General features: G+C 38.7%; 1 protein-coding gene across 1 annotated transcript; it reads right to left on the bottom strand.

The window, feature by feature from the left end:
• Window positions 1–10005: 10005 nt before the first annotated feature.
• cUnh11orf24 (chromosome Un C11orf24 homolog) lies at window positions 10006–23953 on the bottom strand. The gene is made up of 3 exons (XM_080028344.1): window positions 23878–23953; window positions 17127–17463; window positions 10006–16201 (listed from the first exon to the last, which is right to left on the bottom strand). Exons 2-3 carry the CDS (start codon window positions 17275–17277, stop codon window positions 15444–15446), a joined length of 909 nt encoding a protein of 302 aa, XP_079884470.1. The 5' UTR covers window positions 17278–17463; window positions 23878–23953; the 3' UTR covers window positions 10006–15443.
• Window positions 23954–25626: the final 1673 nt, after the last annotated feature.

The raw sequence follows: 25626 nt of genomic DNA, 5'->3' as shown, positions 1-25626 counted from the left end.
ATTTCAGGGTGTTGTGCATCCCCGGCAACAATAACTTTGGATCTGAAATATACTGTTTAAGAGATATAGCTTTCGGAAAAAAATTGTCTTGTGGCACAACTTGCCCCAGATGTGGTGTAAGTTGTGCCACAAGAGAGAATACCATGGGGTGAATTGTGCCATTGATACATATCTCATAAACTGTAATGCAAGACAAATCCATTAGACAATCACTTATTTATGGTTTATTTAAAGTAAATATTTCACAAAGATTGGAGGACAATTTTCTTAAACAAGGTCTAGCAGATCTAATGGTTTTACCTGCAAAGCTCACAATGACAAAGTCACCATCATCATCTTTCTGGCCATCTGAACTCTTATCAGTGGTGTCGTTAAGTGGAATGGAGATGTCACTCTCTTGCTCAGAAGAGAGACTGTAGACAATCACTTTCTTTTGGTGACCAGCGTATACAGCCATTCCAATGGCACAACTCTCAGAAATGTACTTTGCACTAGCTGCTCCGCCCTTGTAGAATCAACTGCCACCTGGCATATGTGATTCCCCCTCCATGTCTGCCTTTAAATCAAGGCTCAAAACCCATCTGTACACCCTGGTTTTCCTCCCCATTAACTATCTTATATTACCTCTGCACTACTATCTTTGTTTATATGTGGATGTCTGGGCTTTGTCTTTTATTTTAGTTTTTTTCTTCATTTGTCCAAAAAATTGAAAACTCAATAAACACATTGTTAAAAAATAAAAAATAAAATGACCATTGCTACTAAGTTGTTGTTGCAAAAAAATATGTGTTTCTTTACCTCATTATGTTGATTTAAAAAAAACACTTGTGTTCGTTCCTTTATTGTGGAAATCAGTGGTAGGCCTATATGAATGCCTTTTTCTTTAAGATATGGTTGTATAGGGCTTTTTTTAATAGTTTCATTTTGCAGCATTTCGTTAGCCTCATAGCATAATTGCCTAAATCATATTTACTCTACTCTACTTTTACCCTACATCTTCTCTATTCTACATCTACTCTACTCTACATCTACTTTATCCTACTCTATAACCCTTAAAATATGGCTTTGGCAATTATGCTATTAGGCCATCGAAAAGTAGATGTAGAGTAGAGTAGATGTAGAATAGAGTAGATGTAGAGTAAAAGTAGAGTAGAGTAAATATGAATTAGGCAATTATGCTATGAGGCTAACGATTTGCGAAATGATTCTATCACTTTTTCCATGAGAGTTTGATGAATAGATCCTTATCAGTTTCATGTTTTAAAGTCCCCTGAGAGATGAACAAAACCTTTGAAGAAGAACGCCATTTCCTCTCTCCCCTAGTTGAATATCATCTTTGGTGTCCAAATAAATAAATAAAGGCCCAAAATGCCAAAAGCCAAATATTGTTTTATGTATCAAGAACAGTATTTCACACAGAAATGAGATTGACATTAACGTTCTCATATGACTACTGCAAGCGAATAAGCCCATTAAAAAAAAGCTAAGAAATATTTCCGTGAATTCTTATTTATTTTACACATAGTGTTCTTTCGACTATGTGTCAATAGTTTGTTCCTTTCTGTTTGCATCATCATTGTCAGTGGTTGACAAAGTCCTCAACCCCAGAACTTAAGTCAAAGTCTACAAATGCTCTTGATCAAATATTACTCAACTACAATATAAAATGTCGCCCAGTCCAAATGTTTTACTCAATTTAAAATATCAGAGGATTTGCCTTCAAAAATACTTTAGTGTTCAAAAGTACAAGTGCATTTTTTTTGCTAGATAAAGGCAACGGATTGGAGGATGAAATGGAGAAGTGAAATGACACATATTTTTTCTCAAATTATAATGTTATAAAATGACATCTTGATCATCGTGCATCATATAAACCAACTAACAAGACAACATTTGAAAAGTTTACTATCTACTATTTAGTATGGTAGAAAAAAAGGTAAGAATGTCCCGATTCTTGTGGCCAGATTTAGCATGCTTAGAAATACCTGGGTGTCTACTACATCCTGGCGAGATTTTTTAGTGTTGAAAACAACATTCTATTTGGGCGATTCTGACCCACAGTGCGCACCGGAAGTTACGTCACATCGACGGAGCCTCCATATGCAATGGATATAAAAGCAAGAGGCAAGATCAAGGTGTAATGTTATGATGAAATAAATAAGTAAAAGTATGTCCCAAAATGAACGCCTACTGCATTCTAACAAGGTTATTTTTATGGTCAGATCATCATCATTGCCATTGCCACAATTCAGTCTGAATGAAAGCATGCGCTGGGTGACATACAGTATGTCGGTATTCACTTGATCAACTTCTGTGATCAAGTAAATGGACTTTGTAACTGTCAAATACTGTTCATTGTCCCCGCGTACAGAGCCAGCCAAAGGAATGCTTTTCATAGTTGTGGGTTGAAGAAGTTGACCGGCCCCTTACAGAGTACTGACTTAAACCCCATCCAACAGCTCTGACACTGGCCTTACACCCAACACTCATGTGTCTGAATGGTAGTAGTAATAATATCCATGTACTTTTGGCTATGTCATGTATATACACAAACTGTGTGTTTTATGTCCCTGTTTGTGAAGAAAGCAGTTTTAAATGTAGTCTTTTTAGCATAGGCCATGTGTCATCTTTTCACATTGGCTCAAAGAACATGTAGATAGCTTGACTGCACATCTGGACTGCAATCTTCTTCACTAGCAGTATTATAACAATAGATCTTCAGTAACATCTTCCAAGAATACATACAGTACAAAACGGCAAAACACCTTAAAACCATGAGACTTATTGGTCAATCCTTTGACACAATACGTTTGGGTTGGACGTTATGTCCTCAAAACAACACAAAATGAACACACACACACACGCACACACACACACACAAACACACACACACACACACACACCACTGCCTGCACACACACCGATGGAAAGAGAGATGAAAGGTCCAGATCTCAGTCTTCACACACACCTAAAGCTAAGCCAGCCCTGGCATTACTCTCCTCTCCTTGTTGTTCTGCTCCAACTGGCCTCCACTCTAAAGGCTCCGCAAACTCAAAGCACATGTTTTTCCTCCTCCTCGGCCTCTTCAATGTACAATGTGAGAGAGGCAGGCAAGCTATTCCACACACCATAGACTATGCAGTACAGACCAGGTATTTGATTTGTATATGCAGTGATAGCAGTATTGCTATAGGGCTGTTAGTGGCACGAATGATTTAAAAGTAAGTAGTATTACTAAAGTTTATTTACTGGAGCAGAAGTATTCTCAGTAGAATGTATGGCTCTTAAAAGTATAAAAGTCTGTCATACTGTATGTGTACTGAAACAGGTTGTGTCTGTTGTAATCCTTCCCTCCAGTCAGCCATCACTCCCAATATCATTGGGAGTGTGTTCTTTTTTGACACTATTTACTTTTTTATTATTTATCTATTCAGTATATATAATGTATTATATTTGGGATTTGTATTATGGATGTAAGGGTGTGGTGGTAACAGTCCTTTTCTCTTTTTCTTTTGGAAAGAACAGTGTCTGCATCTGTGCAGCACCACATTAAAAGTAGTAATTGGAGATTTGTAACAATAATTATTACAAACCAGCCATGCCTTGTAAAAACATTTTTAATAGGTTTTATTGCATATGAATGATTGATCCCTTCTCTGTGGACACACTGCTTTGGACGTCGTGAGAAGATAACAAGTGTCATATATTTGACATAATAATAATAAAATTACATTTAAGGGGATAATTGTGCTCCAGACATTCTATTCTTAATCCCTAATAACATCTACAATTTTAAACATGTTTACTTTTAAACACATCAGCAGTTAATATTGGAAGACAGCCTTTTGTCCCGCTTCTCAAGAATCACTGATATATTACTTATTTCATCCTTTTGTACTTGTTGCACCGTGGGTCGGAGAGAAACGCCATTTTTTCGATTCCTCTGTTTGTCTGGCACTTCATTGCAGAAATTGACAATACGGTTGACCTGACTTGACTTTACTACAGCACGAAAACACTGACGTTACACACAAGACAATGGGCACCCGCAGCACACAGCCATCCATGTATCCACCAGTTGATACAACCATTCTGAGTTTTGACTTCATCATTAAAGTTGCTTGATGTTTGAGTGATCTCATTTGAATCTTGTGTTAACTTGAACAGGCCATAGCGTACTGTATATCTATTCATTTTGTTTCTATGCTCCCTAGCCTGGCCTTGGAATGCAGTAATGAAACATATTTTTTCCCCCAGTCACCTGCAAACCCCGCAGCCGCCGGCTTCTCTTTGATCCACACACCGCTCTCTCTCTTACCATCACCGCATTGGTCTGCGTCCTGCGCTGCTCTATAAAAGAGTGAGGCTTAGGAATAATATAGCTGAGTGTAACAAATACCTTTCTCTTTTTCCACGGGTAACAAGGAACAGGTGAGGCACCCAAGTGAGCACTTTAGAGCGCTTTACCAAAAACATGTGGTATGGTTTTAATTTGACTTATATACTCGGCTCAATCACACTGCTTGCACAAACATAATGCATTAAGACAGAATATGATACTGAATATGGTATTTCGCTACGTAGAATTCAATCCCATTCCCACCTCCTTAAGGACCTACTTCACCAGTGGAAATATGAAGGTGTAGGCTATAGAACCATGAGATCCTATGTAGTATAAATGTCTCTCTCTGTAGGCAGAACTCTAGCTGTTTATCATTGTTCTGGTCCTACTGTGTTTTTGTATGTGTGAATGTCTGTTTCCCATACTGTAAAAAAAACATTTGAGCCGTATCATCTGTGACATGGCTGGATTAAAGGTTTTTACATTAAGCAAAATTTCCAGTTTTTTATAATTTAATCAGATTTTTTTATAATTTAAAACAATAAAGGACAAAGTGGACAAAACAGTTCGACAAAAACCCCTTAAAATCTTACTTTTCATGAATGCTTGTTATTGCGACCTTGACGCTGGATTCATTCGTTTCTGGGCCAATTGACTGCAGTGGAACAAGATGAAAACATCACATTCACCATTATCCTTTAAGGTGAAGTAAGCGATGTATTTATGTTAATATAAGTGTTAAATCGCTGTTAAAAGCCGATCTCTCAGTCACTCGCTCTGCATGTTATCGGCAAATAAACTTTTCGGGGATCCCACTACTGATAACCAATCAGAAGAGAGAACGCTACAAACCGGCACCCGTCTCACTGCCGGTGCACGTGCAGAGCGACAGATGGGTGAACGTGTATGCGCCTACAATGGCGGAGCAGGTAAAAATCCTTCCCAATGTCTGTTTTGGTGGTTTTTATCATGTTTTACCACACTTACGGATCTGAGATGATGCTCGATAACTTGCTGCTTGAAGACCGCAGTGCATTAATGTGGTGCCGTGGGGACGAGGGAGGGGACTGCTAACTGCAGTCACTGACAGGAAGTTAGCTAAACTAACCATTCCGCTTACTGAATTAACAAATGAAACATGTGTGAAGGTTTTATTGGCTTAGGTTTTTAAATACTCTTTACTTTGTATAGCATAGAGGGGTTTAGCTCAGTTAGTCTGTTTTCCTGTGCCATTATTTTATATTTGCAGGCTCTAAGAATATATCAGCCCCCTGTAGATGGTTGTTCATTCTGTCAACACTTCCATCTGTGCCTCTTAGCCTAGCAGTAACACCAAAGTGGCTCTTCAAACCGGTTGTTGTTCTCAGCTTGTGTTGTTGTCAACAGCTTGGTTGCATTACATGTCTATGATAGGAACATTGGGAGAACGGAAACAAACAAGCATAATCAGCCTGAACCATCTGGGCTATCCTCCTCTTCACAGTCAACCTACTAATGAGAACTTGGATGCAGACTGTGGTTGTTCTAGTTTTTAGGATGGTCCCTGGGACAGTGTGTGTATCTGCTGCTCTCTGTACAGATGTAGTGCTTGAATGTCCTTCTGAACATGTTGCCAAATTCCAAAATGTCTGTTTTGTGAGTGTACAAGTAATGATCATAGTTTAAGGCATTCTGTACACACAATGACAGCTGATAAACATGAATGACACTATGCCCTATTTGGAAAATTTGTCTTTTTTTTTTAAAGGAATTGGATATTTGTATTGTTGCAAGTATTTTTTTTTCTTCTTTTTAGGTGTTTTTTCTGTATATCTCTGGAGTTCTGACACCATTCATACATTATTAAGTCACTTTGGGGATACCGACAGATGCTGGGTTCAGGTTGAAGGAGACATGCAAGCACAGGGAAACAGGTATAAGTCAAGCCCCAACCACAGCGATTTCTACCAGCATCCAATGCGGAAGTGACAAACATTGCAGTAGCTTCCGGTGGCCACTACAAGGTGGTACCAAAAGTGAGCAATTTTTCCTTTGAATCACTTGTTAAACAGGCCGCTTTCACAGTCTTATTAAACCTATTTACGGCCTGGTCCAAAAAAAAAAACATTCTAGTCTGTATGTTTAGGTCATATCTCCATGACAACACTGTGGGGGATGAATTTTTTTCTAGCACTTTTTTCAAAATGTATGAATAATTAGGGGCGCGATCTCTTGAGTGACAGCTATCCGCCCGTTGTCCCTCACTTCGCCTCGGAGGAATACGTCAGCTAGATGGGCGTATCTCCCTTCCCCCCGACGTCACATCGATGCCCTTTTTCGGCAAGAGGAAATGAGGCGGAGTAAAAATCTCACAAGATGGCGATGCGCATAAGCCAGGAGAATGGGATGCAGTCTGAATAACTGAGGTCAGCCTGGATGCTACATCCATTTTATATACTATCTATGGTATAATTCAAGGCCAAAATACTGACGGAACAATGACAATAATCTACGACTGGCACATGACTGATCTGGCGCAGTGGCGTACAGAGTAGATGGAAACCACTCTTGAGTAGAGAAACCTTAGAAGAAAAATGAACTACATTAGAAGTTACAAGTCACCTATTACAATACCACTTTGAGTAAAAGTACAAATGTATCTGATTTTAAAAGTATTTAAGAGTTAAGAGTTTTTTAGTTTGTGTGGAATGTATAATGCTCAAAGTTGCACTAGGTGGAGCTCAAGCAATTGTGGAGGAAGTATTAACATCCTTTTCATTATAACAATACTCTTACACAAAAGGTCCTGCATTTACATTACCTAAGTATGTAAGTTTAATCAGAAAAATGGACTTAAAAGTATTAAAAGCTAAGGCATTTTTGGCATATTTGCATTAAAAAATAACTATCATCAAAATAGTCAATAGCCAATTAAGTTTGGTCAGTGTTGGGTATATAGCCTATCTTATAAACTTAGAAACTCTTCATATATGTCATGTGAAAAAATCTTAAAAAATAAAGTGACTAGTGTAGTGAGTGAAATGACCAGATAGATGTAGGCTATAGTAGATTCAAAATAATATTTCCCGTTGAATTGTAGTGAATGATAAAGCATGAAAAGAAAAATACTCAAGTAAACAAACAAGTACCACAAACTTGTACGTGAGTGAGTACAGTAATTGAGTAAAATTGCAGTTACAAGACACCGCTGATTTGGCGCCGTGGTAGTGTGTCAGGAGTTGATCTTTAATGCAGAGCTAATCATGACACACACACACACACACACACACACACACACACACACACACACACACACACACACACACACACAGGGAGGGAGTGGTGAAGACCATCTCAGATGCTGAAAGCAGAGACCTCACCTGACCAATCCAAATGTTTCAAAGTCTGTACGTTCTCCTGCTCACAGTCACACCTAAGGGCTTTACAGAAACCTCTGGAGCTCTGTTCTCACACAACCACATGGTGTCAGGCAACGCCCAATTCAAAACACCTCACCACCGTACGTATATGGGGCCATAGTAAAATGCCTGAGAGAAGGGACGCTAACCCTTTGTCACCAAACAACATTGGACAGCATTGTATCAAATGCTGTCCAGTTTCTCTCATCCTGAAAACAAAAACACAATACTCTATTGCTAAAATTCTGCGTTGTTGTAATGTCCTGCTAATCCTGTCTCATAGCCTATGTCTGTAAGTGTTACACTGTCCTTTACCTATCCAATTTTCTACTGGGACTTCTCTGGAAGATTTATTATATATATTATATTGATTAAATACTTTATTTATGGATTATTTTTTTGAGAAGATACACACACTCAAGCTGAAAAGAGGAACACAAAAAGAAAAGACAAAATTAAATAAACAACTATGGCGTACTCTACTTAACAGGTTTTAAAGGACTTCCAATTACATTGTTTAAACTAAAGGCAAATGTTAAACAGAAACGAAACTGTTACCCATGACATGTACATACTCAACATGTAACCCATTTCCATTGTTTGAAATAAAGAAGATTTAAAACTAACATACTGTATACTGTGTGATGGGTGCAGAGTAAACAGGCTGTGCACATGTTGACTGTGTGTGTGTGTGTGTTGTTTAGTCTGTGTGTGGCGTGCTGTGTTTGGACTCCCATGCCCTCTCTGACTGTGTTGGCAGTGAGTTGTGCAGGATGGCTAAAGAGATGAAAAGAACTATGGAAAAAACACATCAGCGCAGAGGTGAAGTGTGGCAAGTGTATAGCGTGCAGCATACACATTGAGAGTGAATTATTGAGGTCCTCATTTTGTAATGTAGTGGTTTAAAAGGGTTTGGTTCTGCAGTGCGGTTCAGTTATAATGTGAACACATTTCAGCTGATGTGTTTGAATTCCTGGTGTGGTTAACGTGGAACCTTCCAAAACGGCATGGATACATTCTGAAAAAAAGCCTATACTGTCAAAGTCAATAAAGCAGGCTTCTCTTAATTAATGTGTAGACTCCAAGACATTATGGATGGGATTATATTGCTGAAGACACCAGGGTCTAAGCCCCTCAAATGAGCAAGTCTTCTATTTGATTGTTGTTGTGTGATGGTCGATACATTTAATTAGTGTAGTTGTATAAAGTAAACCATTTCACATGACATGTTATCCCCTGTTAAAAGCTCTCTACACACTGAATTGGGCTTTGTGTTTCATTAACTTGCTCCACCTGACATTTGTCTGTCTGTGCATTGCTCTAATCTTTGATTCATAATAGAACAGGCTGCAGGATGGCATAGAATCCAGAGATTATACTTTAAAGGTGAAGTAAGCGATGTATTTATGTTAATATAAGTGTTAAATCGCTCTTTATTCATACAGTGATATAGTATGCGCGTTTCGCAAAGCCGATCTCTCAGTTACCCGCTCTGCATGTAATCGGCAAATAAACTTTTCTGGGAGGGGGGGGGCCTTAGCTCAGTTGGTAGGGCGTCCCCCCATGGGCCTCGGTCAGCAGCGGACAGGGGTTCGATTCCAGCCCGCGGTCGTTCTCTGCATGTCACTCCCCTCTCTGCCCCATTTCAACTCTGTCTCTACACTATCAATAAAGCATAAAAATGGCAAAAAAATATCTTTAAATAAACTTTTCGGGGATCCCACTACTGATAACCAATCAGAAGAGAGAACGCTACAAACCGGCACCCGTCTCACTGCCGGTGCACGTGCAGAGCGACAGATGGGTTAATGCGGATGCGCCTACAATGGCGGAGTTGGTAAAAATCCTTCCCTTGTCTGTTTTGATGGTTTTTATCATGTTTTATCACACTCACGGATCTGAGATGATGCTAGATAACTCTTTGTTTGAAGACCGCAGTGCATTAATGTGGTGACGTAGGGACGAGGGAGGGGACTGCTAACTGCAGTCAGTGACAGGAAGTTAGCTAAACTGACCATTCCGCTTACTGAACCTTTAATAACAGAAACATGATTCTTGCAGCAGGTGAAAAGTTATATTTCCTGCCAGTCCTACTACTCCATACAGATATTGTACTTTTTACTCCACTGCATTTATTGACAGTGTCTAAGCTCCAGATGGCCATATATGAAGCCATCATAGTGCATCTAAGTGCACTTACAGCATATGACATCATTAATACAATAACATTTTTTATAATCATTAATTGACTCTAACACCAACAAAATCGATTTGGTTCTTTAATTATTTCTTCTCTGCAAGTAAAAATATATTTTCAAAGTGCATTCATACAACGTCATCAATGTGTTATTTGTTTTGGCACTCTTACACATCAGTCACTGCTAACACAGATCCATCCTGAACACAGTTCACCAGTGATTTGTTGGACCTAGAGCAGCTCACTTTAAAACCATTGACATCAGAAACTCTTCAGTACAGAAATGATAAGACTTTGAAAAAAAGGCAAAATGAACAGAGGGACCTTATCCAGGACAAAATAAGACACGCCCTGCGTTCCAAATCACACTTTTTCTGAGTACAGAAGAGTTTAAGGGCCACGGGAGAGAAAAACAAAATCAGATAAGGAAGATTTTTTTTTTGTTAAATAAAGATGAATACTCCAAAATGCTATTGGAGTTAGTAGGGCATTTATGTATTTTTAGCATACTACAATTGACGTGCATGTATTGGGACCTCCTAAATCTTTTTGTGACATACTAAATAGTAGGGAAGTATGGGAATTGGAACGCAGGGATGGTTATTTTCAAAAGAGCAACTTCTGTCATTAATGTAAATGTCAATATAATAGGTATAGAGAATCCCAAATGCTTTTTCTGGTGATCCTTAGGGACACAAACATTATGGCAATCATCTCTTAATACCAGACATAAGGCAGCAATTACCTAGATTTTTTTTTATCGAACTATTTGAAAAATGCTGACATTATAAAATGAATTTCTTGGAGATGACGAGAAAAACAATTGGTCAATGAAAAGTTTTCCAAAGATTTTTTTTTTCAAGGTAACAGAATTTTTTTTTGATTTCAGGACAATGCCCTTTACTTAAAGTAACATGACATCCTAAATCTTTTACTGGCATACTAAATAGTAGGGAAGTATGGGTATTGGAACGCAGGGCTGGTGTTCTACAGGTGATAGGATAAAGATCCAATGGTTGGTGTAAAAAAAAAAAGCTTTTTCTCAACATATTGGGATCAAGACCTTCCCCCTGACACAATGGGATAAAACTAAAATGATTCTCTGTACCTGCGGCCTCTTGTTCCACTATCAACACATTACAATTATCTTCTTTAACAAGAACAAAAAGGGTTTCTGGAGGTTAACAAATCAGTTATGGCATCGACTTTAAAGATGTAGAAAAAATGATACAAGTTTATATAAAGTTTAGGGGTTAAACCTACTGGTCAAAAACCTAAAGCATTTTATATACTGCAGATAATTATTCATAATAGAAAAAAACATTATTTCTCAATTTAAAATGAGTGAGCTTTCAGATCCTCACATTAATTGTCCTCTTAACCAGTCGCGGACGTATTCATAATGGCTTAATGTTCCCCTTGGCTTATCAGACAAAAAGTGTGCTTGAGTGAGAATCAACCATGAACCCCACAGGAGACAAAAACGCATAGAGAATAAAAGGCAAGTCTACTGCAATTAGTAGCATGGAGACAGGCTATTTGTGTGTGTGTTTGTGTGTGTTTGTGTGTGTGTGCGCAAATCACTTGCTGAAATGTAATTCAGACTTGTAGACAAAGTTATTTGTGTATTCATAATACAATCAAATGTTACCTTCCGTAGATCTGACTTTTAACTCATAATTGAAAAAAATAAAGCTTTAATAAAAAAAATCTTGAAACTGAAATCCCTCTCAAGAGCTACAGTGTGTCATTCACTCACTCACTTATCTCATTATGAGAAAACCAATAATTATGATACAATTAAGGAGGAAAACAAGTCACAAACAATTATATGGAAGTCATCATTCTGAGAAAACACAAAATGAATGCAATGTGTAGTGGAGGTTGTATGGGTTACTTAGTGTGTTACCTTATGGAGATGGCGATCAGTAAACGAGTAAACTAAAATACTGTCTGTCTGCAATCGAAAGCTAGTGTACAATTGAACGGATATTTCAGTTTTAGGTTAGCATTTACATATGTGGAGAGAGAAAAAAACCTGTGTTCCATATCACATACTTTTTCTTTTTTACTACACTACATACTAAAGTACAAAAGAGTTTAAGGGCCACAGGAGTGAAAAAAAAATAAGATAAGGAAGATTTTTTTTTCATTATGTCAAGAAATGTCAAGAATTAAGATGAATACTCCAAGATGCTATTGGAGTTAGTGGGGCATTATTATTTCAGCCTACTACAATTGACTTCCATGTATTGGGACATCCTAAATCTTTTTCTGGCATACTAAATAGTATGGAAGTATGGGTATTGGAACACAGCCAAATTTTCTCTTCTGGCCCACTCTGTGAGAATTACAAGGCTGACTTCTGCTACAGGGACATCTCCTTTAAACTCCTTATAGTGAGTAATCATGAGGTTTCTCCAAAATGTAATAAACAAAATGGTTGATGAATGGCTTAAGATTCATGTTCAGTAAAATGAAGTTGATTACACAGACTAAATAATGCGTTAAGTTCATATGAACTAAATATACCCACAAGCTGGTCATGAACATAGACTGAGGATTAGTACATAAGACAGATCAATACAATATAGTCAATGGAGTTAAGCATTCAGAAAAATACATTCACTGTGGGCAAAAAATATAAAATATATTGAAATATACAATCTAGTATGGCCCTGTTCCCATGATTCATTGCAGGACATGAATGCAAAAAAAAAAAACGTTTAACAACGAAAAACATTGGCATCAATGAAAAGCTATGTAGTGACATGTCACACAACACTTTATGGCATTTGGGAAACAGTTCCATTACATCTGAAGGCTATCCCCTGCTTCCAGTCTTAATGCTAAAGCCAGGCTATAGCCCTCTGTCATGTGTTGTCTTTTAACCCATGTGGGAATGTAAAACAGAAAAAGGCTGTTGATCATTTTGCTTTGCTGTGATCCCGCCGATTGAGATGTTTTTCAAATGTTGTGGTCTGGAACAAACTTACGTGGTCACCTATTGTGTGTGTGTGTGAACCAGTGTGAACCGTTAGCTAAAACCGGTTTGTTGAAACCTGGTTTTATTTTTTAGGGAATTATTTGAATTTATTCCATACCGTAATAACTACTGTACTAACATTGTACAACACTTTACAACAAATGATCTGTTGAGAAGCTTGCTAATAATGAAGAAAAAGATATTGCTTTTCCAAGAGTTGTACAAAGACAAGTTAAACCACCATGTAAATGATGGGTTTAATAGTATTATCTTGTGTCCAGTAAACAAGCAAAGCTATTAACCTAAATGTCTGACTGGGTCTTTAAGAGTAATGAAATGAAGGGACGTGTTTAAAAACAAATTGAAATGTAAACCCCCACATGAAAAGTATGCACATGAATCCATAGTCATATTTCAAAGGTTAATTTAAAAGGGTCCTTTACGTGGCATTTGGAATATATTACAACAATTATATTCTCAAGAATGCTTCACTGTAAACATAATGTGTGATTATTCCCACAAGTCCCAAACTCAAGATGCAATGTTTTTGTGAGCCACCACAGAATGAGGGTGAGTGAACTTATTGCTCTTCTACCTGATGTGAAATCATCGATTGGCTCCTGAAAAAGGAGAGCGGGTCATGGAAGTGGGATGTCTTATAAATCAGTCCCTGCGTTCCAATACTTCCATACTATTTGCCCCACTAACTCCAATTGCATTTTGGAGTATTCGCCTTTTTTCTTGACCTTTCTAGACATAATGAAAATAAATCTGCCTTATCTGATTTTTTTCCCCTCTCTCCTGTAGCCCTAAATTAGCCTAGTCCAACCAGACCATCGTACTTCATTTCATTTGTACAGAAGTGACTGCTAAAGTGAAATGAAAATTGAGCGGAAGTAGGTAGGCGGGTGGAGCCAGGCTAGCCCTAAATCTCTTCTGTACTTTAGTATGTAGTGTAGTAAAAAGAAAAAGTATGTGATTTGGAACGCAGGGAGTGTGGATTAAATGAGGCAGTTTGTTTGAATGCATCTGTATGACTTTCTTCTAACATCTCCATGGAAAAGCAGCCGAAGCCCATAACAAGTTGACATCAGAGACACACTGACAGACCATGTACAAATCATTAACTTGATGACTCGACTATGAAGGCCTTGGTGGTCTCTCTCTCTCTCTCTCTCTCTGACTCTCTTACTAAACCAGACACCACATTGTGTTTACACACCACACCACACCACATCTAGGGGAAAACTTCATGTAGGACCAATGAAATACACTTCCACTCTATTTAGCTGGCAGAAGTTACTGTGCAAAAAAGCATGTGTTTCTCAGAAAACTCTTACTTCAGTGGCATCATTTGACATTTTTCCCCCCCAAATAATTATCCACATTTGATTAACAGTATGTCAGAGACAGTGGTTCAAGTCAAAATATTTCGTATGGCACACCACTGCTATTGAACTGTTATGAGTTAGATCACATCAAAATCAAAATAACCCAAATGTGCCAAACAAAGTAACCCCATTTTGTTGGTCCTTTTATTAAATTCAATTCTCAAAACTATTAATTTGGAAAAACCTTGACAACCCAACACGATGATAAACTGAAGGTTGATGATGCGGGTTTATTGGCCAGTCCTATTGATTTGAGATTTCCCCGCTAGTGGTAGTTCCATGTGCACAGCATGGTTCATTTAGAATGTGAATTTGTTTAAGACATGCTAGTAGAAGACCTGCACTTTGTTAGTTAACAGTAAACTAATTGGCCATTAGGTTCTAGTCTTCATTTCAGTTCATTTTTGCTTAATGATTTTCTTTTAGCGAATCATTCATTTGTCTTTTTAAGTAATACGTTCCTTACCAAATAATTTAAGACACATCTCGGACATAATGTTCACGGAAATGCTTTGCTTGTAAACAGGTCTGTCTCCTTTAATTTTTAAATGTGTTCGGACACTGGGCAAAAAGGGACATCATACCATCTATACCGGTTGCATACAAATGAACTGAAAAGGAATAAGGTGTTTGACTTTGTCTTGGTCCACTGCTGTGTGAATACATTCATCTGGGATGTCTTGCTCGTTGAACTCTCTATCCCATTGACAGCATTCCCATTTGGCCAACCAGTCTGGAACCATCTACAGCTGGACCCACCAGCAATGTCGAGAAGATTCTGTCTTGAGCCAATAGCAAGCCTGTTAGAGGGTTACGCAATGTATCCATAGAACTGGCTAAGCTAAACTCCTCACACTCAAAACCACCCCAAAAAATAAGCAGGACAAAAAACAAGTTGTAAGTTGCAGAGTATTGATAGAAAGGTCAATGAGTGCAAAGAGTCGGTTCGGTGGGCTCTATGACAGTTCGGTGGGAGAAGTAAGAATTGATCTCAATTCACCAGCTGCAACTGAATCACCCTTAAGACCTCACTGCACCACAGTGATACCATCAAAAACCAATTTGAAATGATAGTCTTGGGGACTCGAAGCAAAATGTCCACAACTTGTTCTTAGCCTTTTTAGCCCCGTCACACCCCAGAGTCTGTGTACATGCCGTTGATTAGGTAGTCGACCTGGGTGTAATCCTTTCTCCGGTAGCTCTCGTAGGCCTGGCCGACGAAGACAGCCACCGTGACCAAGAAGAAGAGCAGGCCGAAGAGCAGCACGGCCAGTAAAGACGCCGTATCCACTAGCTGGCTGGTCAGAGGAGCCCCCGCTACTTCTACCATGGCCACCTTTGTTCCAGAGGTGACCGGCTCATTGCGATGGCCGGGAGTAACGTCACCCCCCAGAGTGATGGTAGAAGGCCCTGTGGTTAAAGAGCTGGTCTGAATGGGCGGCGGCGTCCTAGCAGTCGGAGCCTTTGGCTGCTGGGTGGCGACGGATGAGGATGTGGGTGTAGTGATGGAAGGCGTTCTTGTAGGTGTGGCGGTGGATGCCTGGATGGTTGTTGCAGGGCCGGGGGCGGCTGCTGCTGCTAGTGTGGTTGTTTGGGTTGTTGTAGGAGAAGCTGTAGTGGTGGTAGCTGTAGATCTTGTTCTAGTGGTTGATGTTGCACTGGTTGTAGTGTTTGGAGGAGGAACTGTTGTGGTCACGGTTGATGCAGACAATGTGGTTGTGGTTCTGGTTGTTGTGGGTTGTTGTGTTGTTGCAGATGGGCTTGTGGCTTGAGCTGTTGTGGATTGTTGTGTGGTTGGCGTTGTTGCAGATAGGGTTGTGGTTACAGCAATCCCTGCTGAAGGGGTTGGCTTTACATTCCTAACAGGTTCTGCGGTTGTGGACGAGCCTAAGGGGATAGAAGTTAGAAGGGGGTGAAGGCTCAGTGACTATTTCTGGTGATTGAAGTTAACAGTGTTTTAGGGGCGCACTCACATTAGGCATTTGTAATTATGTAACTGTACGTAACTATGGTGACATCATGGCGGGCACAGTGTAGCTATACTGATTAATTCAATGAAGAAGAAAAACACCACACAATAAACAGAGCTGCAGACATTTTTCGCTAAACGCAAGACTCTCTTCACCCCTGCTAAGGTGACTACACACTGTGGTTTAACGCGGAATTGATTATTTCGACCAATGGACGGCAGTGTGTAGCTCCACCTTTTCAGCACCCTTTGAGACGGCTTGGTACCCAAACGGAGGAGTACTGAAAATAGGAGTGGCTCGGCTCACTTATTTTGGAACCCTACCCAACTTTTGGCAATGGAAACGAGGCAATAGTAGCCTGGTGAGAGCAGCCTGATCTCTGAGCTTCACATTCGTCTCTCTCCCACAGATCATTCTGGACTTTCTACAATATCCATGGGGAGGAGTCTGGTCAGAATTTCCCAGGCCAATTAGGATCCGTATTCTGACCTAACATTCATCCGTTATAGTGGAAGGCAGCTTCCAATTGGTTCGTATAGTTGTCAATCTAGCCTCGTGAGACCAGCCATATCTCCAAGCTTAATCATCAGTCCATGTTGACGTTTACGACTACAAGGACCAATCAGGGGCTGCCTTCCACTAACGGACGGAAAGTTGGGACGGTCCGGTCTGACTGGAGGCTAGATTGATGACTATAGCTACATCTTGAACAAAAACTAATCTAGATTTCATAGCAACTCGTAATACTTTAATTACATCTATAAATGCAATTCTGACTTTTGTAAGCTGTGTCATCATGTAGCCACATATCATTTCATGAATAAATCCTGGCTCATACTCACAGTTAGCGGTGCAGTTAGCTTGTGTAGTGTAGGGTTGGATGAGGGGGTGGTCTAAACCCACGGAGGAGCAGCCCGTGAAGAGCAGCGGCAAACAGAGCAGGTACAGAGCCAGCAATGGACTCAGCCGAACCGTTGAGGGATATAGGGACATGGTGGGCAGGGGGAGGGAGGGAGGGGGGGGAAGACACCAACACTTACATACACCACAAAGGAACACACTTACATAGGCCTATAGTCAATCCACACACACACACACACACACACAACGGTTGAGGTGTAGGTGAAATTGGAGGATTTAGACAAAGAGGAAGTGGAAGGCAGCATCCACGTTCTTGACCTGCACAAGACACAGACACAAGCATGTGTGTCAACAGGAGCATTCAGAGATAGTGGATGGATTGTATTTCTTCCAGACGGAAAACCTGTAAACCGTAAAAAAAAATAAAAAAATGTATGCCTGCTGCTATCAGTCTTGTCAATGACCACATGTAATTGTAATCTGTTTTTTGTTATTGGTTTAATTATTTGTGATGTGTTTGCTGTTTCTCTTTCACTGCTAGCTGTGCACCAAAATTGCCCCTCTGGGATAATAAAGATACCTTGAACCTTGAGCCTTGATCCGAGGAAAAATTCCAGAAAGCAATAAAATCCTTACCCGTTTCTAAAAACTCAGGAATTACTGAGTAATAGCATAACAATTGACACATCTTTTCAATCTCCAATTGAAAAAGGAGGCAATACAAAAAATGTAAAATTACAGAACACTCTCAAACCTCTCAGTTTTATCAAAAGGGCAGGAATACCTGGTTAGTGAGCAGGTTAAAAGATTATATAACCATACTCAAACATTATCGGTTCATCAATCAAGGTTTGGAAAAAAATCAGAGCACCACTAGACGTACAAACTCAAAACTCACACCTACACTGCTTGTAATACCCGCCACAGAAATCATTTCCATTAATACACTCTGAAGTTCTATTTGACATCTTAAATTGTTAAGATGGAAACATTCATTCAAACCTCATAACAAGAGCTACGGCCCCACATGATAGCAAACTGCATTCAGCCTTATAGCAGAGGAGACAGCAAGCAGCAAGTCCTGGCAGAATGTTAGGAATGACTACCATCTAGTGTCAAACAGGGCAAGTCTCAATCTATTTCAGTAAAGATTGTACTGTAATTATTCTTTAGAAAGCATTCAAATAAAATAACCATTTTTGATACAGTAATTTTATTTACCATATTAACTACACACTTAAAAAATGCTGGGTTATTTTACTAAACCAACTGCTGGGTTGAAGCTGCTTGGTCATAGGTTGGGTAGGTTTGACCCAACATTCGGTTAGAAATTGTGACACATCACATTGGGTTGAAGTGCCCGCGAAAAATAAGGCTCAACATACCCACTCTGCGTTCCGAATCGCATACTTTCTAATATTCAGTACGGTAGAAAAAAGATTTAGAATGTCCCGGTTCTTGTGGCCAGATTTAGGATGGATAGAAAGACCCGGATGTCTATTACATCATGCCAAGATTGTTAGTGTTGAAAACAGCATCCTATTTGGGCGATTCTGACCCACAATCCAGTGCAAACCTGAAGTGACGTTACATCAACGGAGCTTCCATATGAAAACAAACGAGGATGCGACGGATATAAAAGCATGAGGCAAGATGAAGGCGCAATGTTATGATGAAATAAATAAGTAAAAGTATGTCTCAATAGTATCAGGAGGGTGATTGGACCTGAATGGACCTGACCGGACCTCCGACTTTGCTCCACTTGGCCTCAATTAAATAAATAAAAAACTTATATTGAATATTGATTAAGTGGGACAATGGGTATAAGGTGGGACAGTTAAGCTTGTCTGATCCTCAGTATCTTCATGTAGTTGTGCTTTACTGATTGAAACTTACTGTTTAGTTCATCTTTGGGATGTCAGGTTTTAAATGCCAAAACCTGTAACTGGAGCAGAATTATTGCTTCAGAAAAATAAATCTAAATCCATAAACTAAATGCCTTTTTTACATGGTTGGTACACATGCACAAAGAGCAGTAGGTGTTCTAATTAGTTCTCTAGTTTACCCATTAAAACAGCCTCCCAGTGTCTTTCTGTCATTTGCAAACAGTATAAAGTGATGCTCATTCTGGTGACTTATTGATTTGTATTTCCTGTTTCTACTTCCCAATAAATGCCAATCGGCTGTTGTCAATGCATTACTGTGAACATGAAGGAGCAACAATAGGAGGTGTTTATTTAGCGTTAGCATTAGCAACCAAGACTTCTGCATTAACCCTTATGCCCTATTAAAAAAAAGTTACACTGGGACCGTTAAGTACATTTTGTGTATTTTGACCTTTAAACTGCATTAAAATTACGAAAGATAAATTTTTTTCCACAATTTTTTTTCCATTTTTTTCATGAAGGGGTTGTTATTCAATTTATGTTGTGATTTAATAAATCACAAATAAAAATTAACCCTTTAGATGCCATTGTTGATCATATACCACTAACCACTTTTTTGAAAAATACACATAAATTCAATATTCAACTTTTTTATTCAACTTTGATTATTATTAGTATCACCGGCTCACCCATCTGAATAATAGGTGAGAAAATTATATTTGGTGCATTATTACTTTTTGTTTAATGTCAGATTGAATAAAAAAGTTACACTGGAACCGTTAAGTACATTTTGTGTATTTTGACCTTTAAATTGCATTAGATTTATGAAAGATCAATATTTTTTCACAATTTTTTTTTTCATATTTTTCATGAAGGGGTTGTTGTTCAATCTATGTCATGATTTAATTAATCACAATTAAAAATTAACCCTTTATATGCCAGTTTTGATCATATACCACCAACTTTATTGAAAAATACACAAAAGTTCAATATTCAAATCTTTTTTTTTACTTTTATTATTAGTAGTATCACCGGCTCACCCATCTGAACAATAGGTGAGAAAACTGAATTTGGTGCATTATTACTTTTTTAATAATGTCAAATTGAATAAAAAAAAGTTAGATTTCTACCATTGACTTACATTATAACAACACTTTTTGGCAACCCACCTTTAAATTAAAGTGAAAACATTTTTTTGCCTCTGATTTCCCATTTTACTGCAGAAAACACAATGCAGTTGGGTAAAATGAAAGAGAATAGTAAAATTTACCCATTTTATCACCTCTTTTATCATCAAAATATGAATTTTTATGATGAAAACCACTCACTAAAACTACAAAATTACAGCTTTTTTGTGTGTGAGTGTGTGTGTGAGTGTGTCTGTGTGCAGAGCCGGCCCGAGGCATAAGCGAACTAAGCGGCCGCTTAGGGCCCCCGACTGCCTGGGGGGCCCCCTCCAAAAAAAAGAAAAAAAATGTTTTTTTTTTTTGTTTTTTTTAGTTTGTGTGTTTGATATTAACATCATATTGTGCAAATGTGAGTTATCATACAAAAAAAGGAATAAAATGTTTTGGTCTAGATAATTAATAGCCTAAAAATGTAATCAGTTCATCTGGGAGGAAATCCGAAATTATCTGATCATGTCACGTTCACATCCATGCACAGTGTGTATTGAGTTTATTTAAAACAACTGGAAATGGGGCTGCCCTCAGTTGCCCATGCACTGTGTATACTGTAGTCTATAGCCTATTTCAGCCTTGTCTGTGGAAAAAAAGATACAGTAGCTGGACAACAGAGTTCTTCTGCTTAGTTCCTCACACTGCATTTAAATGCATACACTATATTACAGAGAAATATGTCCCGTAAAAGAAAAAGAGCTCCAAGCCCAACCCAGAGGACCCTCCATAATATTTTATTTTATATTAATATATATATATTTTTTTTAAAGATTTTTTTTGTGCATTTTTATGCTTTATTGATAGTGCAGAGAGACAGAGGTGAAATGGGGCAGAGAGGGGAGTGACATGCAGAGAACGACCGCGGGTGGGAATCGAACCCGGGTCTGCTGCTGGGCCCGGCCCGGGAGGGGGACGCCTTACTATATTAATATTTTTATGGAAAATCCATGTGTCCTTCTTCAATAGCTTCTAATTCATCTGACCCAGTGTCTCCAAATTATTTGTTCACACAATTTCTCAGATTTAGCCTCTTAATTTTCCTCTCAAAGTGCACCAGATTCATGCATTTCACTTTAAAAAGGTTAAAAAAATCTCCCGGGGGGGCATACCCCCGGACCCCCCTAGGAGGGTCTGAATCTCGCCTGTCAAATATTTTCGCACAGCCGCACAGTGGAGGCACTAGCGGAAAACACTGGGTGTGTGAATGATATTTAACAAAGATCTATAGTTTCAACAGCACTAACATTGGAGAGGGGCCCCCAATCATATTTCGCTTAGGGCCCCCTGAAGGCTTGGGCCGGCTCTGTCTGTGTGTGTGTGTGTGTGTGTGTGTGTGTGTGTGTGTGAGCATGTGTAAGTGCATGTGTGTGTGTGAAAGTGTGCTTGTGTGTGTGTGTATGAGAGGAGAGAAATTACAAGGGGTACAGATTTGCAGCCCTAATATCGTATGACACATGCAAACACACACACCCCCACACACACACACACACACACACATACAATCTTATTTTGTCATGGACATGCAGACAGCAGTCCATACTATCCATATCAGAACACCTTTGACATTTTTCTTTAGATTTTTTTGTCACAGTGGCCACTGGCCAGTAATCCTGAAGTTTGACAGAAAATATGAAAATTTAAAAAAAATTCTCGTTTGTGTCATTTGGCATGTTTGTTCCTCGGTTTGAGATCATATGAAATGAATAAATCAACTAGAAATGATTTAAAACCTAAAATGTGATGCCTTACCTTCAAAATGAATGGAAAAAATTATATAAATTCAGATTTTATCTTGCCATTGCCAAGGAATCAAAACTACTGGTTTTATGGCTTTTTATGAGTTTACGAAATGTCATCTTTTTACATAAGGATTTCAGTGTCTGTGATTTGAGTTCACACAGACTGACTCCTGGAAAATATTTTTTCACTTCAACCATTCTGACCAAAAGATATGTTCACTAACTACACATCAAAACCAAGTTTATCAAGTTTACTACAGAGAAATGGGAAATTACGGTCAAAATAATTTTTCACTATAATTTTAAGGGGGGGGGGGGGGGGGGGTCAAAAAATTGTTATAATGGAAGTCAATGGTACAAATCGTGTAGTTAACGGTCCCAGTGTTAACAAAAACATCTCACACAGTCAAAATTAAGTAGATATGAATGAAACTCAGAATATCCAAACTTCATTGAAAAACACACCTCCTTACCAAATTTTATGGCTAGGGGACAATCACAGCCAAAATTATCTAAAAAATGCGACCCCAGATACACAAATTTCCACCAACGGGGCATAAGGGTTAAGAGCTCTGTTCTTTGCAGAACAGTGCCCACACTTATTTTAACCAGACGTTCCAGGCTTTTCAATCCAGCATCTATTTTAATAAGCCATGAGAGTGTGATCAGCAGGGTGACACATGTTTGTAGTTATTTTCCAGCAGAACAGAGCCTGCGTTCCAAATCGCATACTCTTTTTTCTATTCTACAGTACATCATGTCCCACCAAAGTTAATACTGGCCTAGCATGTGACAGTCCTATTAACTGATTAATTGTAGATTGTTAAAATGAGTACAATTGTAGGTCAGAGTAGCTGCTGCTGGTTGAAAATGAAGGAAAAATGCTTAAGAGACAGGCTAAACGTAAAAGATAAATCTCCATGGTAACTTAAGCAACCAGATCATGGCTAACGCAAGCCAGGATAACCGAAATATCCTAGGTTAATCCCTTATCCCAGTTTTATGCAACAGGCCCCAGGAACACAGACACACTTATCAGCCTTAACATCATCATGTCTGCTCTATGTTAAAGTAAACTGCCAGTCACAATACTGTTTCACAAGTCACTAGCTTCTAATGCCTTTCAGCTGCAGAGGTAGCCTCCTATCCCTATGTGTTTAGATTTGGGCTGTGCCAGCTTTTTGCTCGTGTTACCATTTAGCAGTGAAGTTAGTAATAAGAGCTATTTGCCATTAAAGTCACTGATGTCTGTCCTAAACATGGCGCTGGTTTCATTCAGCACAATTAACGCCCAGCCCAGACTGTAAACACAGCGCACTCAAAGGTCGAGTCACATGTCGATACGTGGAGAGAGACAACACACACAGTACTGCCTGCCAAGAGTAAGCACTAACTTTACCAATGATTCTACCTAGCTGCTGCTGTGTTGTTTGCTCTGTGCTTTGTTGACATTACACTAACTCAGCTGTCATTATGAACCCGCGTGTCAATTAGACAAACCAACATGACATTATGAGAGAAAGCGGATATACTGACAGTTGACCGAGTGAAAGCTTGTAACCAATAATGAAAGCCGTGGCGAAGATTGAATGGGTAATATACCAAAGTTTAGCCCCATGCTCGACTAATGCTAACACGGTATCATATGCAGCGTTAAATAGTTCAAACTCAAACTACTAAGTTTAAAAGGTAGGTGAGAAATGTTACAAATGCTTCAGCTAGTTTAAAGTGCCAGTACACAGGCTGAATGTAAACCCAGTTGAAATGAAATAATGAGAAGATAACTCCACCTTTCAAGATAAGATTGTTAACAATACAACTCTAGCCTAGCTAAGGCTAACGAGCTCTTTCTTATCTTGACGGGTGGCTTACCTAGATCACCTAATGTAACCTTTAACAAACTGTAATTTTGTCATTTCGGAGACTTACCAGCGTTATGTTGTGGTTGCAGTGTTGAACACACGCACAAGCAAGTCGGCAAGTGAAGTATCCACCATGAACCTCCACATACAGTACTTCCTGTGAACAGATGATATACTTCTTCTTCTTCTTCTTTTCGGTTATTGGCGGGTTGCAACCATAACTTTTTGGGTGCACACCGCCACCAACTGTACCGGAGTGTAACAACCGCATTTATGTCTTCTGGTTTACCAAGGGGAAAAAAGATAAATAAATAAATAATCAGATAAATAGATAAGTGTATAGGAGGAAAAAATTAAAATAAAATAAAATAAAAATAAAATAAAAGGGGGGGGGGGTATATAAATACTAAATTCTTTTAAATAATCCTGTGTCCTTTAAATATTCGATCACTGCTTTCTGTGCAGGTGTTACACCCTCCCCTGCTGTTCCCAGTATGCCACCCAGACTCCACACTCTTCCTGCTTTCTGCACCCTACCAGCCAACCTCATTCTCTCCCCCAAGTACCTCTCACACTCCATCAACACATGCTTCACATTTTCTATTTCACCACATTCACATCGATCCGTACCACTTTTCCCAATTAAAGATAGAGTTTTGTTTAGTCCTGTATGCCCTATTCTCATTCTCGTGAGTATTGTTTCCTCCCTTCTATTTTTCCTTTTAACACCATTTGCATTCACATTTTTTTGTATATTATAATAACGTCTTCCAGTGATTTCACTATCCCACATGTCTTGCCACTTTTTAATTACTTATTTTTTAAATATTGCTTTAACTTCTGCTTTCCTAAAAGGTATCTATTATGTTATCCAGTTTTGTTGCTGTTTTGGCATTTTTATCTGCTCCCTCATTCTCTTTGATTCCTATATGGGCAGGAACCCAGCAAAATTTAACATATATTCCTGTTCTGTGTAATCTATATAAGCTTTGTTGAATTTATTTGCTAGAGTTCCAACTCTGAATACTTTGAAGGGCTGCCAATGAATCTACGCATAGTACTACTCTATCTGGTCGAACTTCCTCCACCCACTGTAAGCCAATAATGATTGCCATCATTTCTGCTGAATAAACTGAAATTTGATCTGGCAATCTTTTACCAATATTGATGTGCATTAATGGAATATATACAGCTATACCTACTTTGTCATATTCATCTTTGGAGCCATCTGTATAAATATCTAAGTAACTGTAGTGGTTGCTTCTTATATAATTACTTTCCTTATACGCTTTCTCACCCTCTTCCCATTCTTGTTTAATTTCTACTAAATTTAAATCTATCTCTGTTACAGGAAAAAAACAAATTGGTACATTACTTATAGGATTAGTAGTCACTCTTATATTACTTACTCTATATTCTTCTGCTTTATCTTTTGCTATCCATCCAAACCCATTACTTTGACATTTTCCATATTCCCAACATTCCTGGATTACAGTTTTGACAGGGTTTTCACTTCCACAACCCTGTAGTCGGCTCCAGTATTCAAGCAACATTTTATCCCTTCTGAGTTCTATCGGGATTTCTCCTAGTTCTACATGTATAGCTTTAATGGGTGATGACCGCATTACCCCAGCACAAATCCTCAATGCTTTATTTATCACTCTATCTATTTTATCGAAGTGCATTTTTGCTGCTGCTCCATACACCATGCATCCATAATCTATTGTTGATCTCATTAAAGCCCTATTAATGACTGTTTGTCCGCTCCCCATTCTTTCCCAGCTATTGCCCTCATTAAATTAATAATTTTCTTTCA

This window comes from Ammodytes marinus, assembly GCF_949987685.1.
Source record: "Ammodytes marinus genome assembly, chromosome: 5".
Classification (NCBI taxonomy): domain Eukaryota; kingdom Metazoa; phylum Chordata; class Actinopteri; order Uranoscopiformes; family Ammodytidae; genus Ammodytes; species Ammodytes marinus.
This window is presented reverse-complemented; position numbering and strand designations above follow the sequence as displayed.

What these genes read in the sequence shown, in the direction of transcription:
- cUnh11orf24 (XM_080028344.1), bottom strand. Translation starts at nt 17,277, where the DNA reads ATGTCCCTATATCCCTCAACGGTTCGGCTGAGTCCATTGCTGGCTCTG. An exon ending in AGCTAACTGCACCGCTAACT is followed by an intron (nt 16,202 to 17,126) that starts GTGAGTATGAGC and finishes CTATCCCCTTAG; the next exon opens with GCTCGTCCACAACCGCAGAA.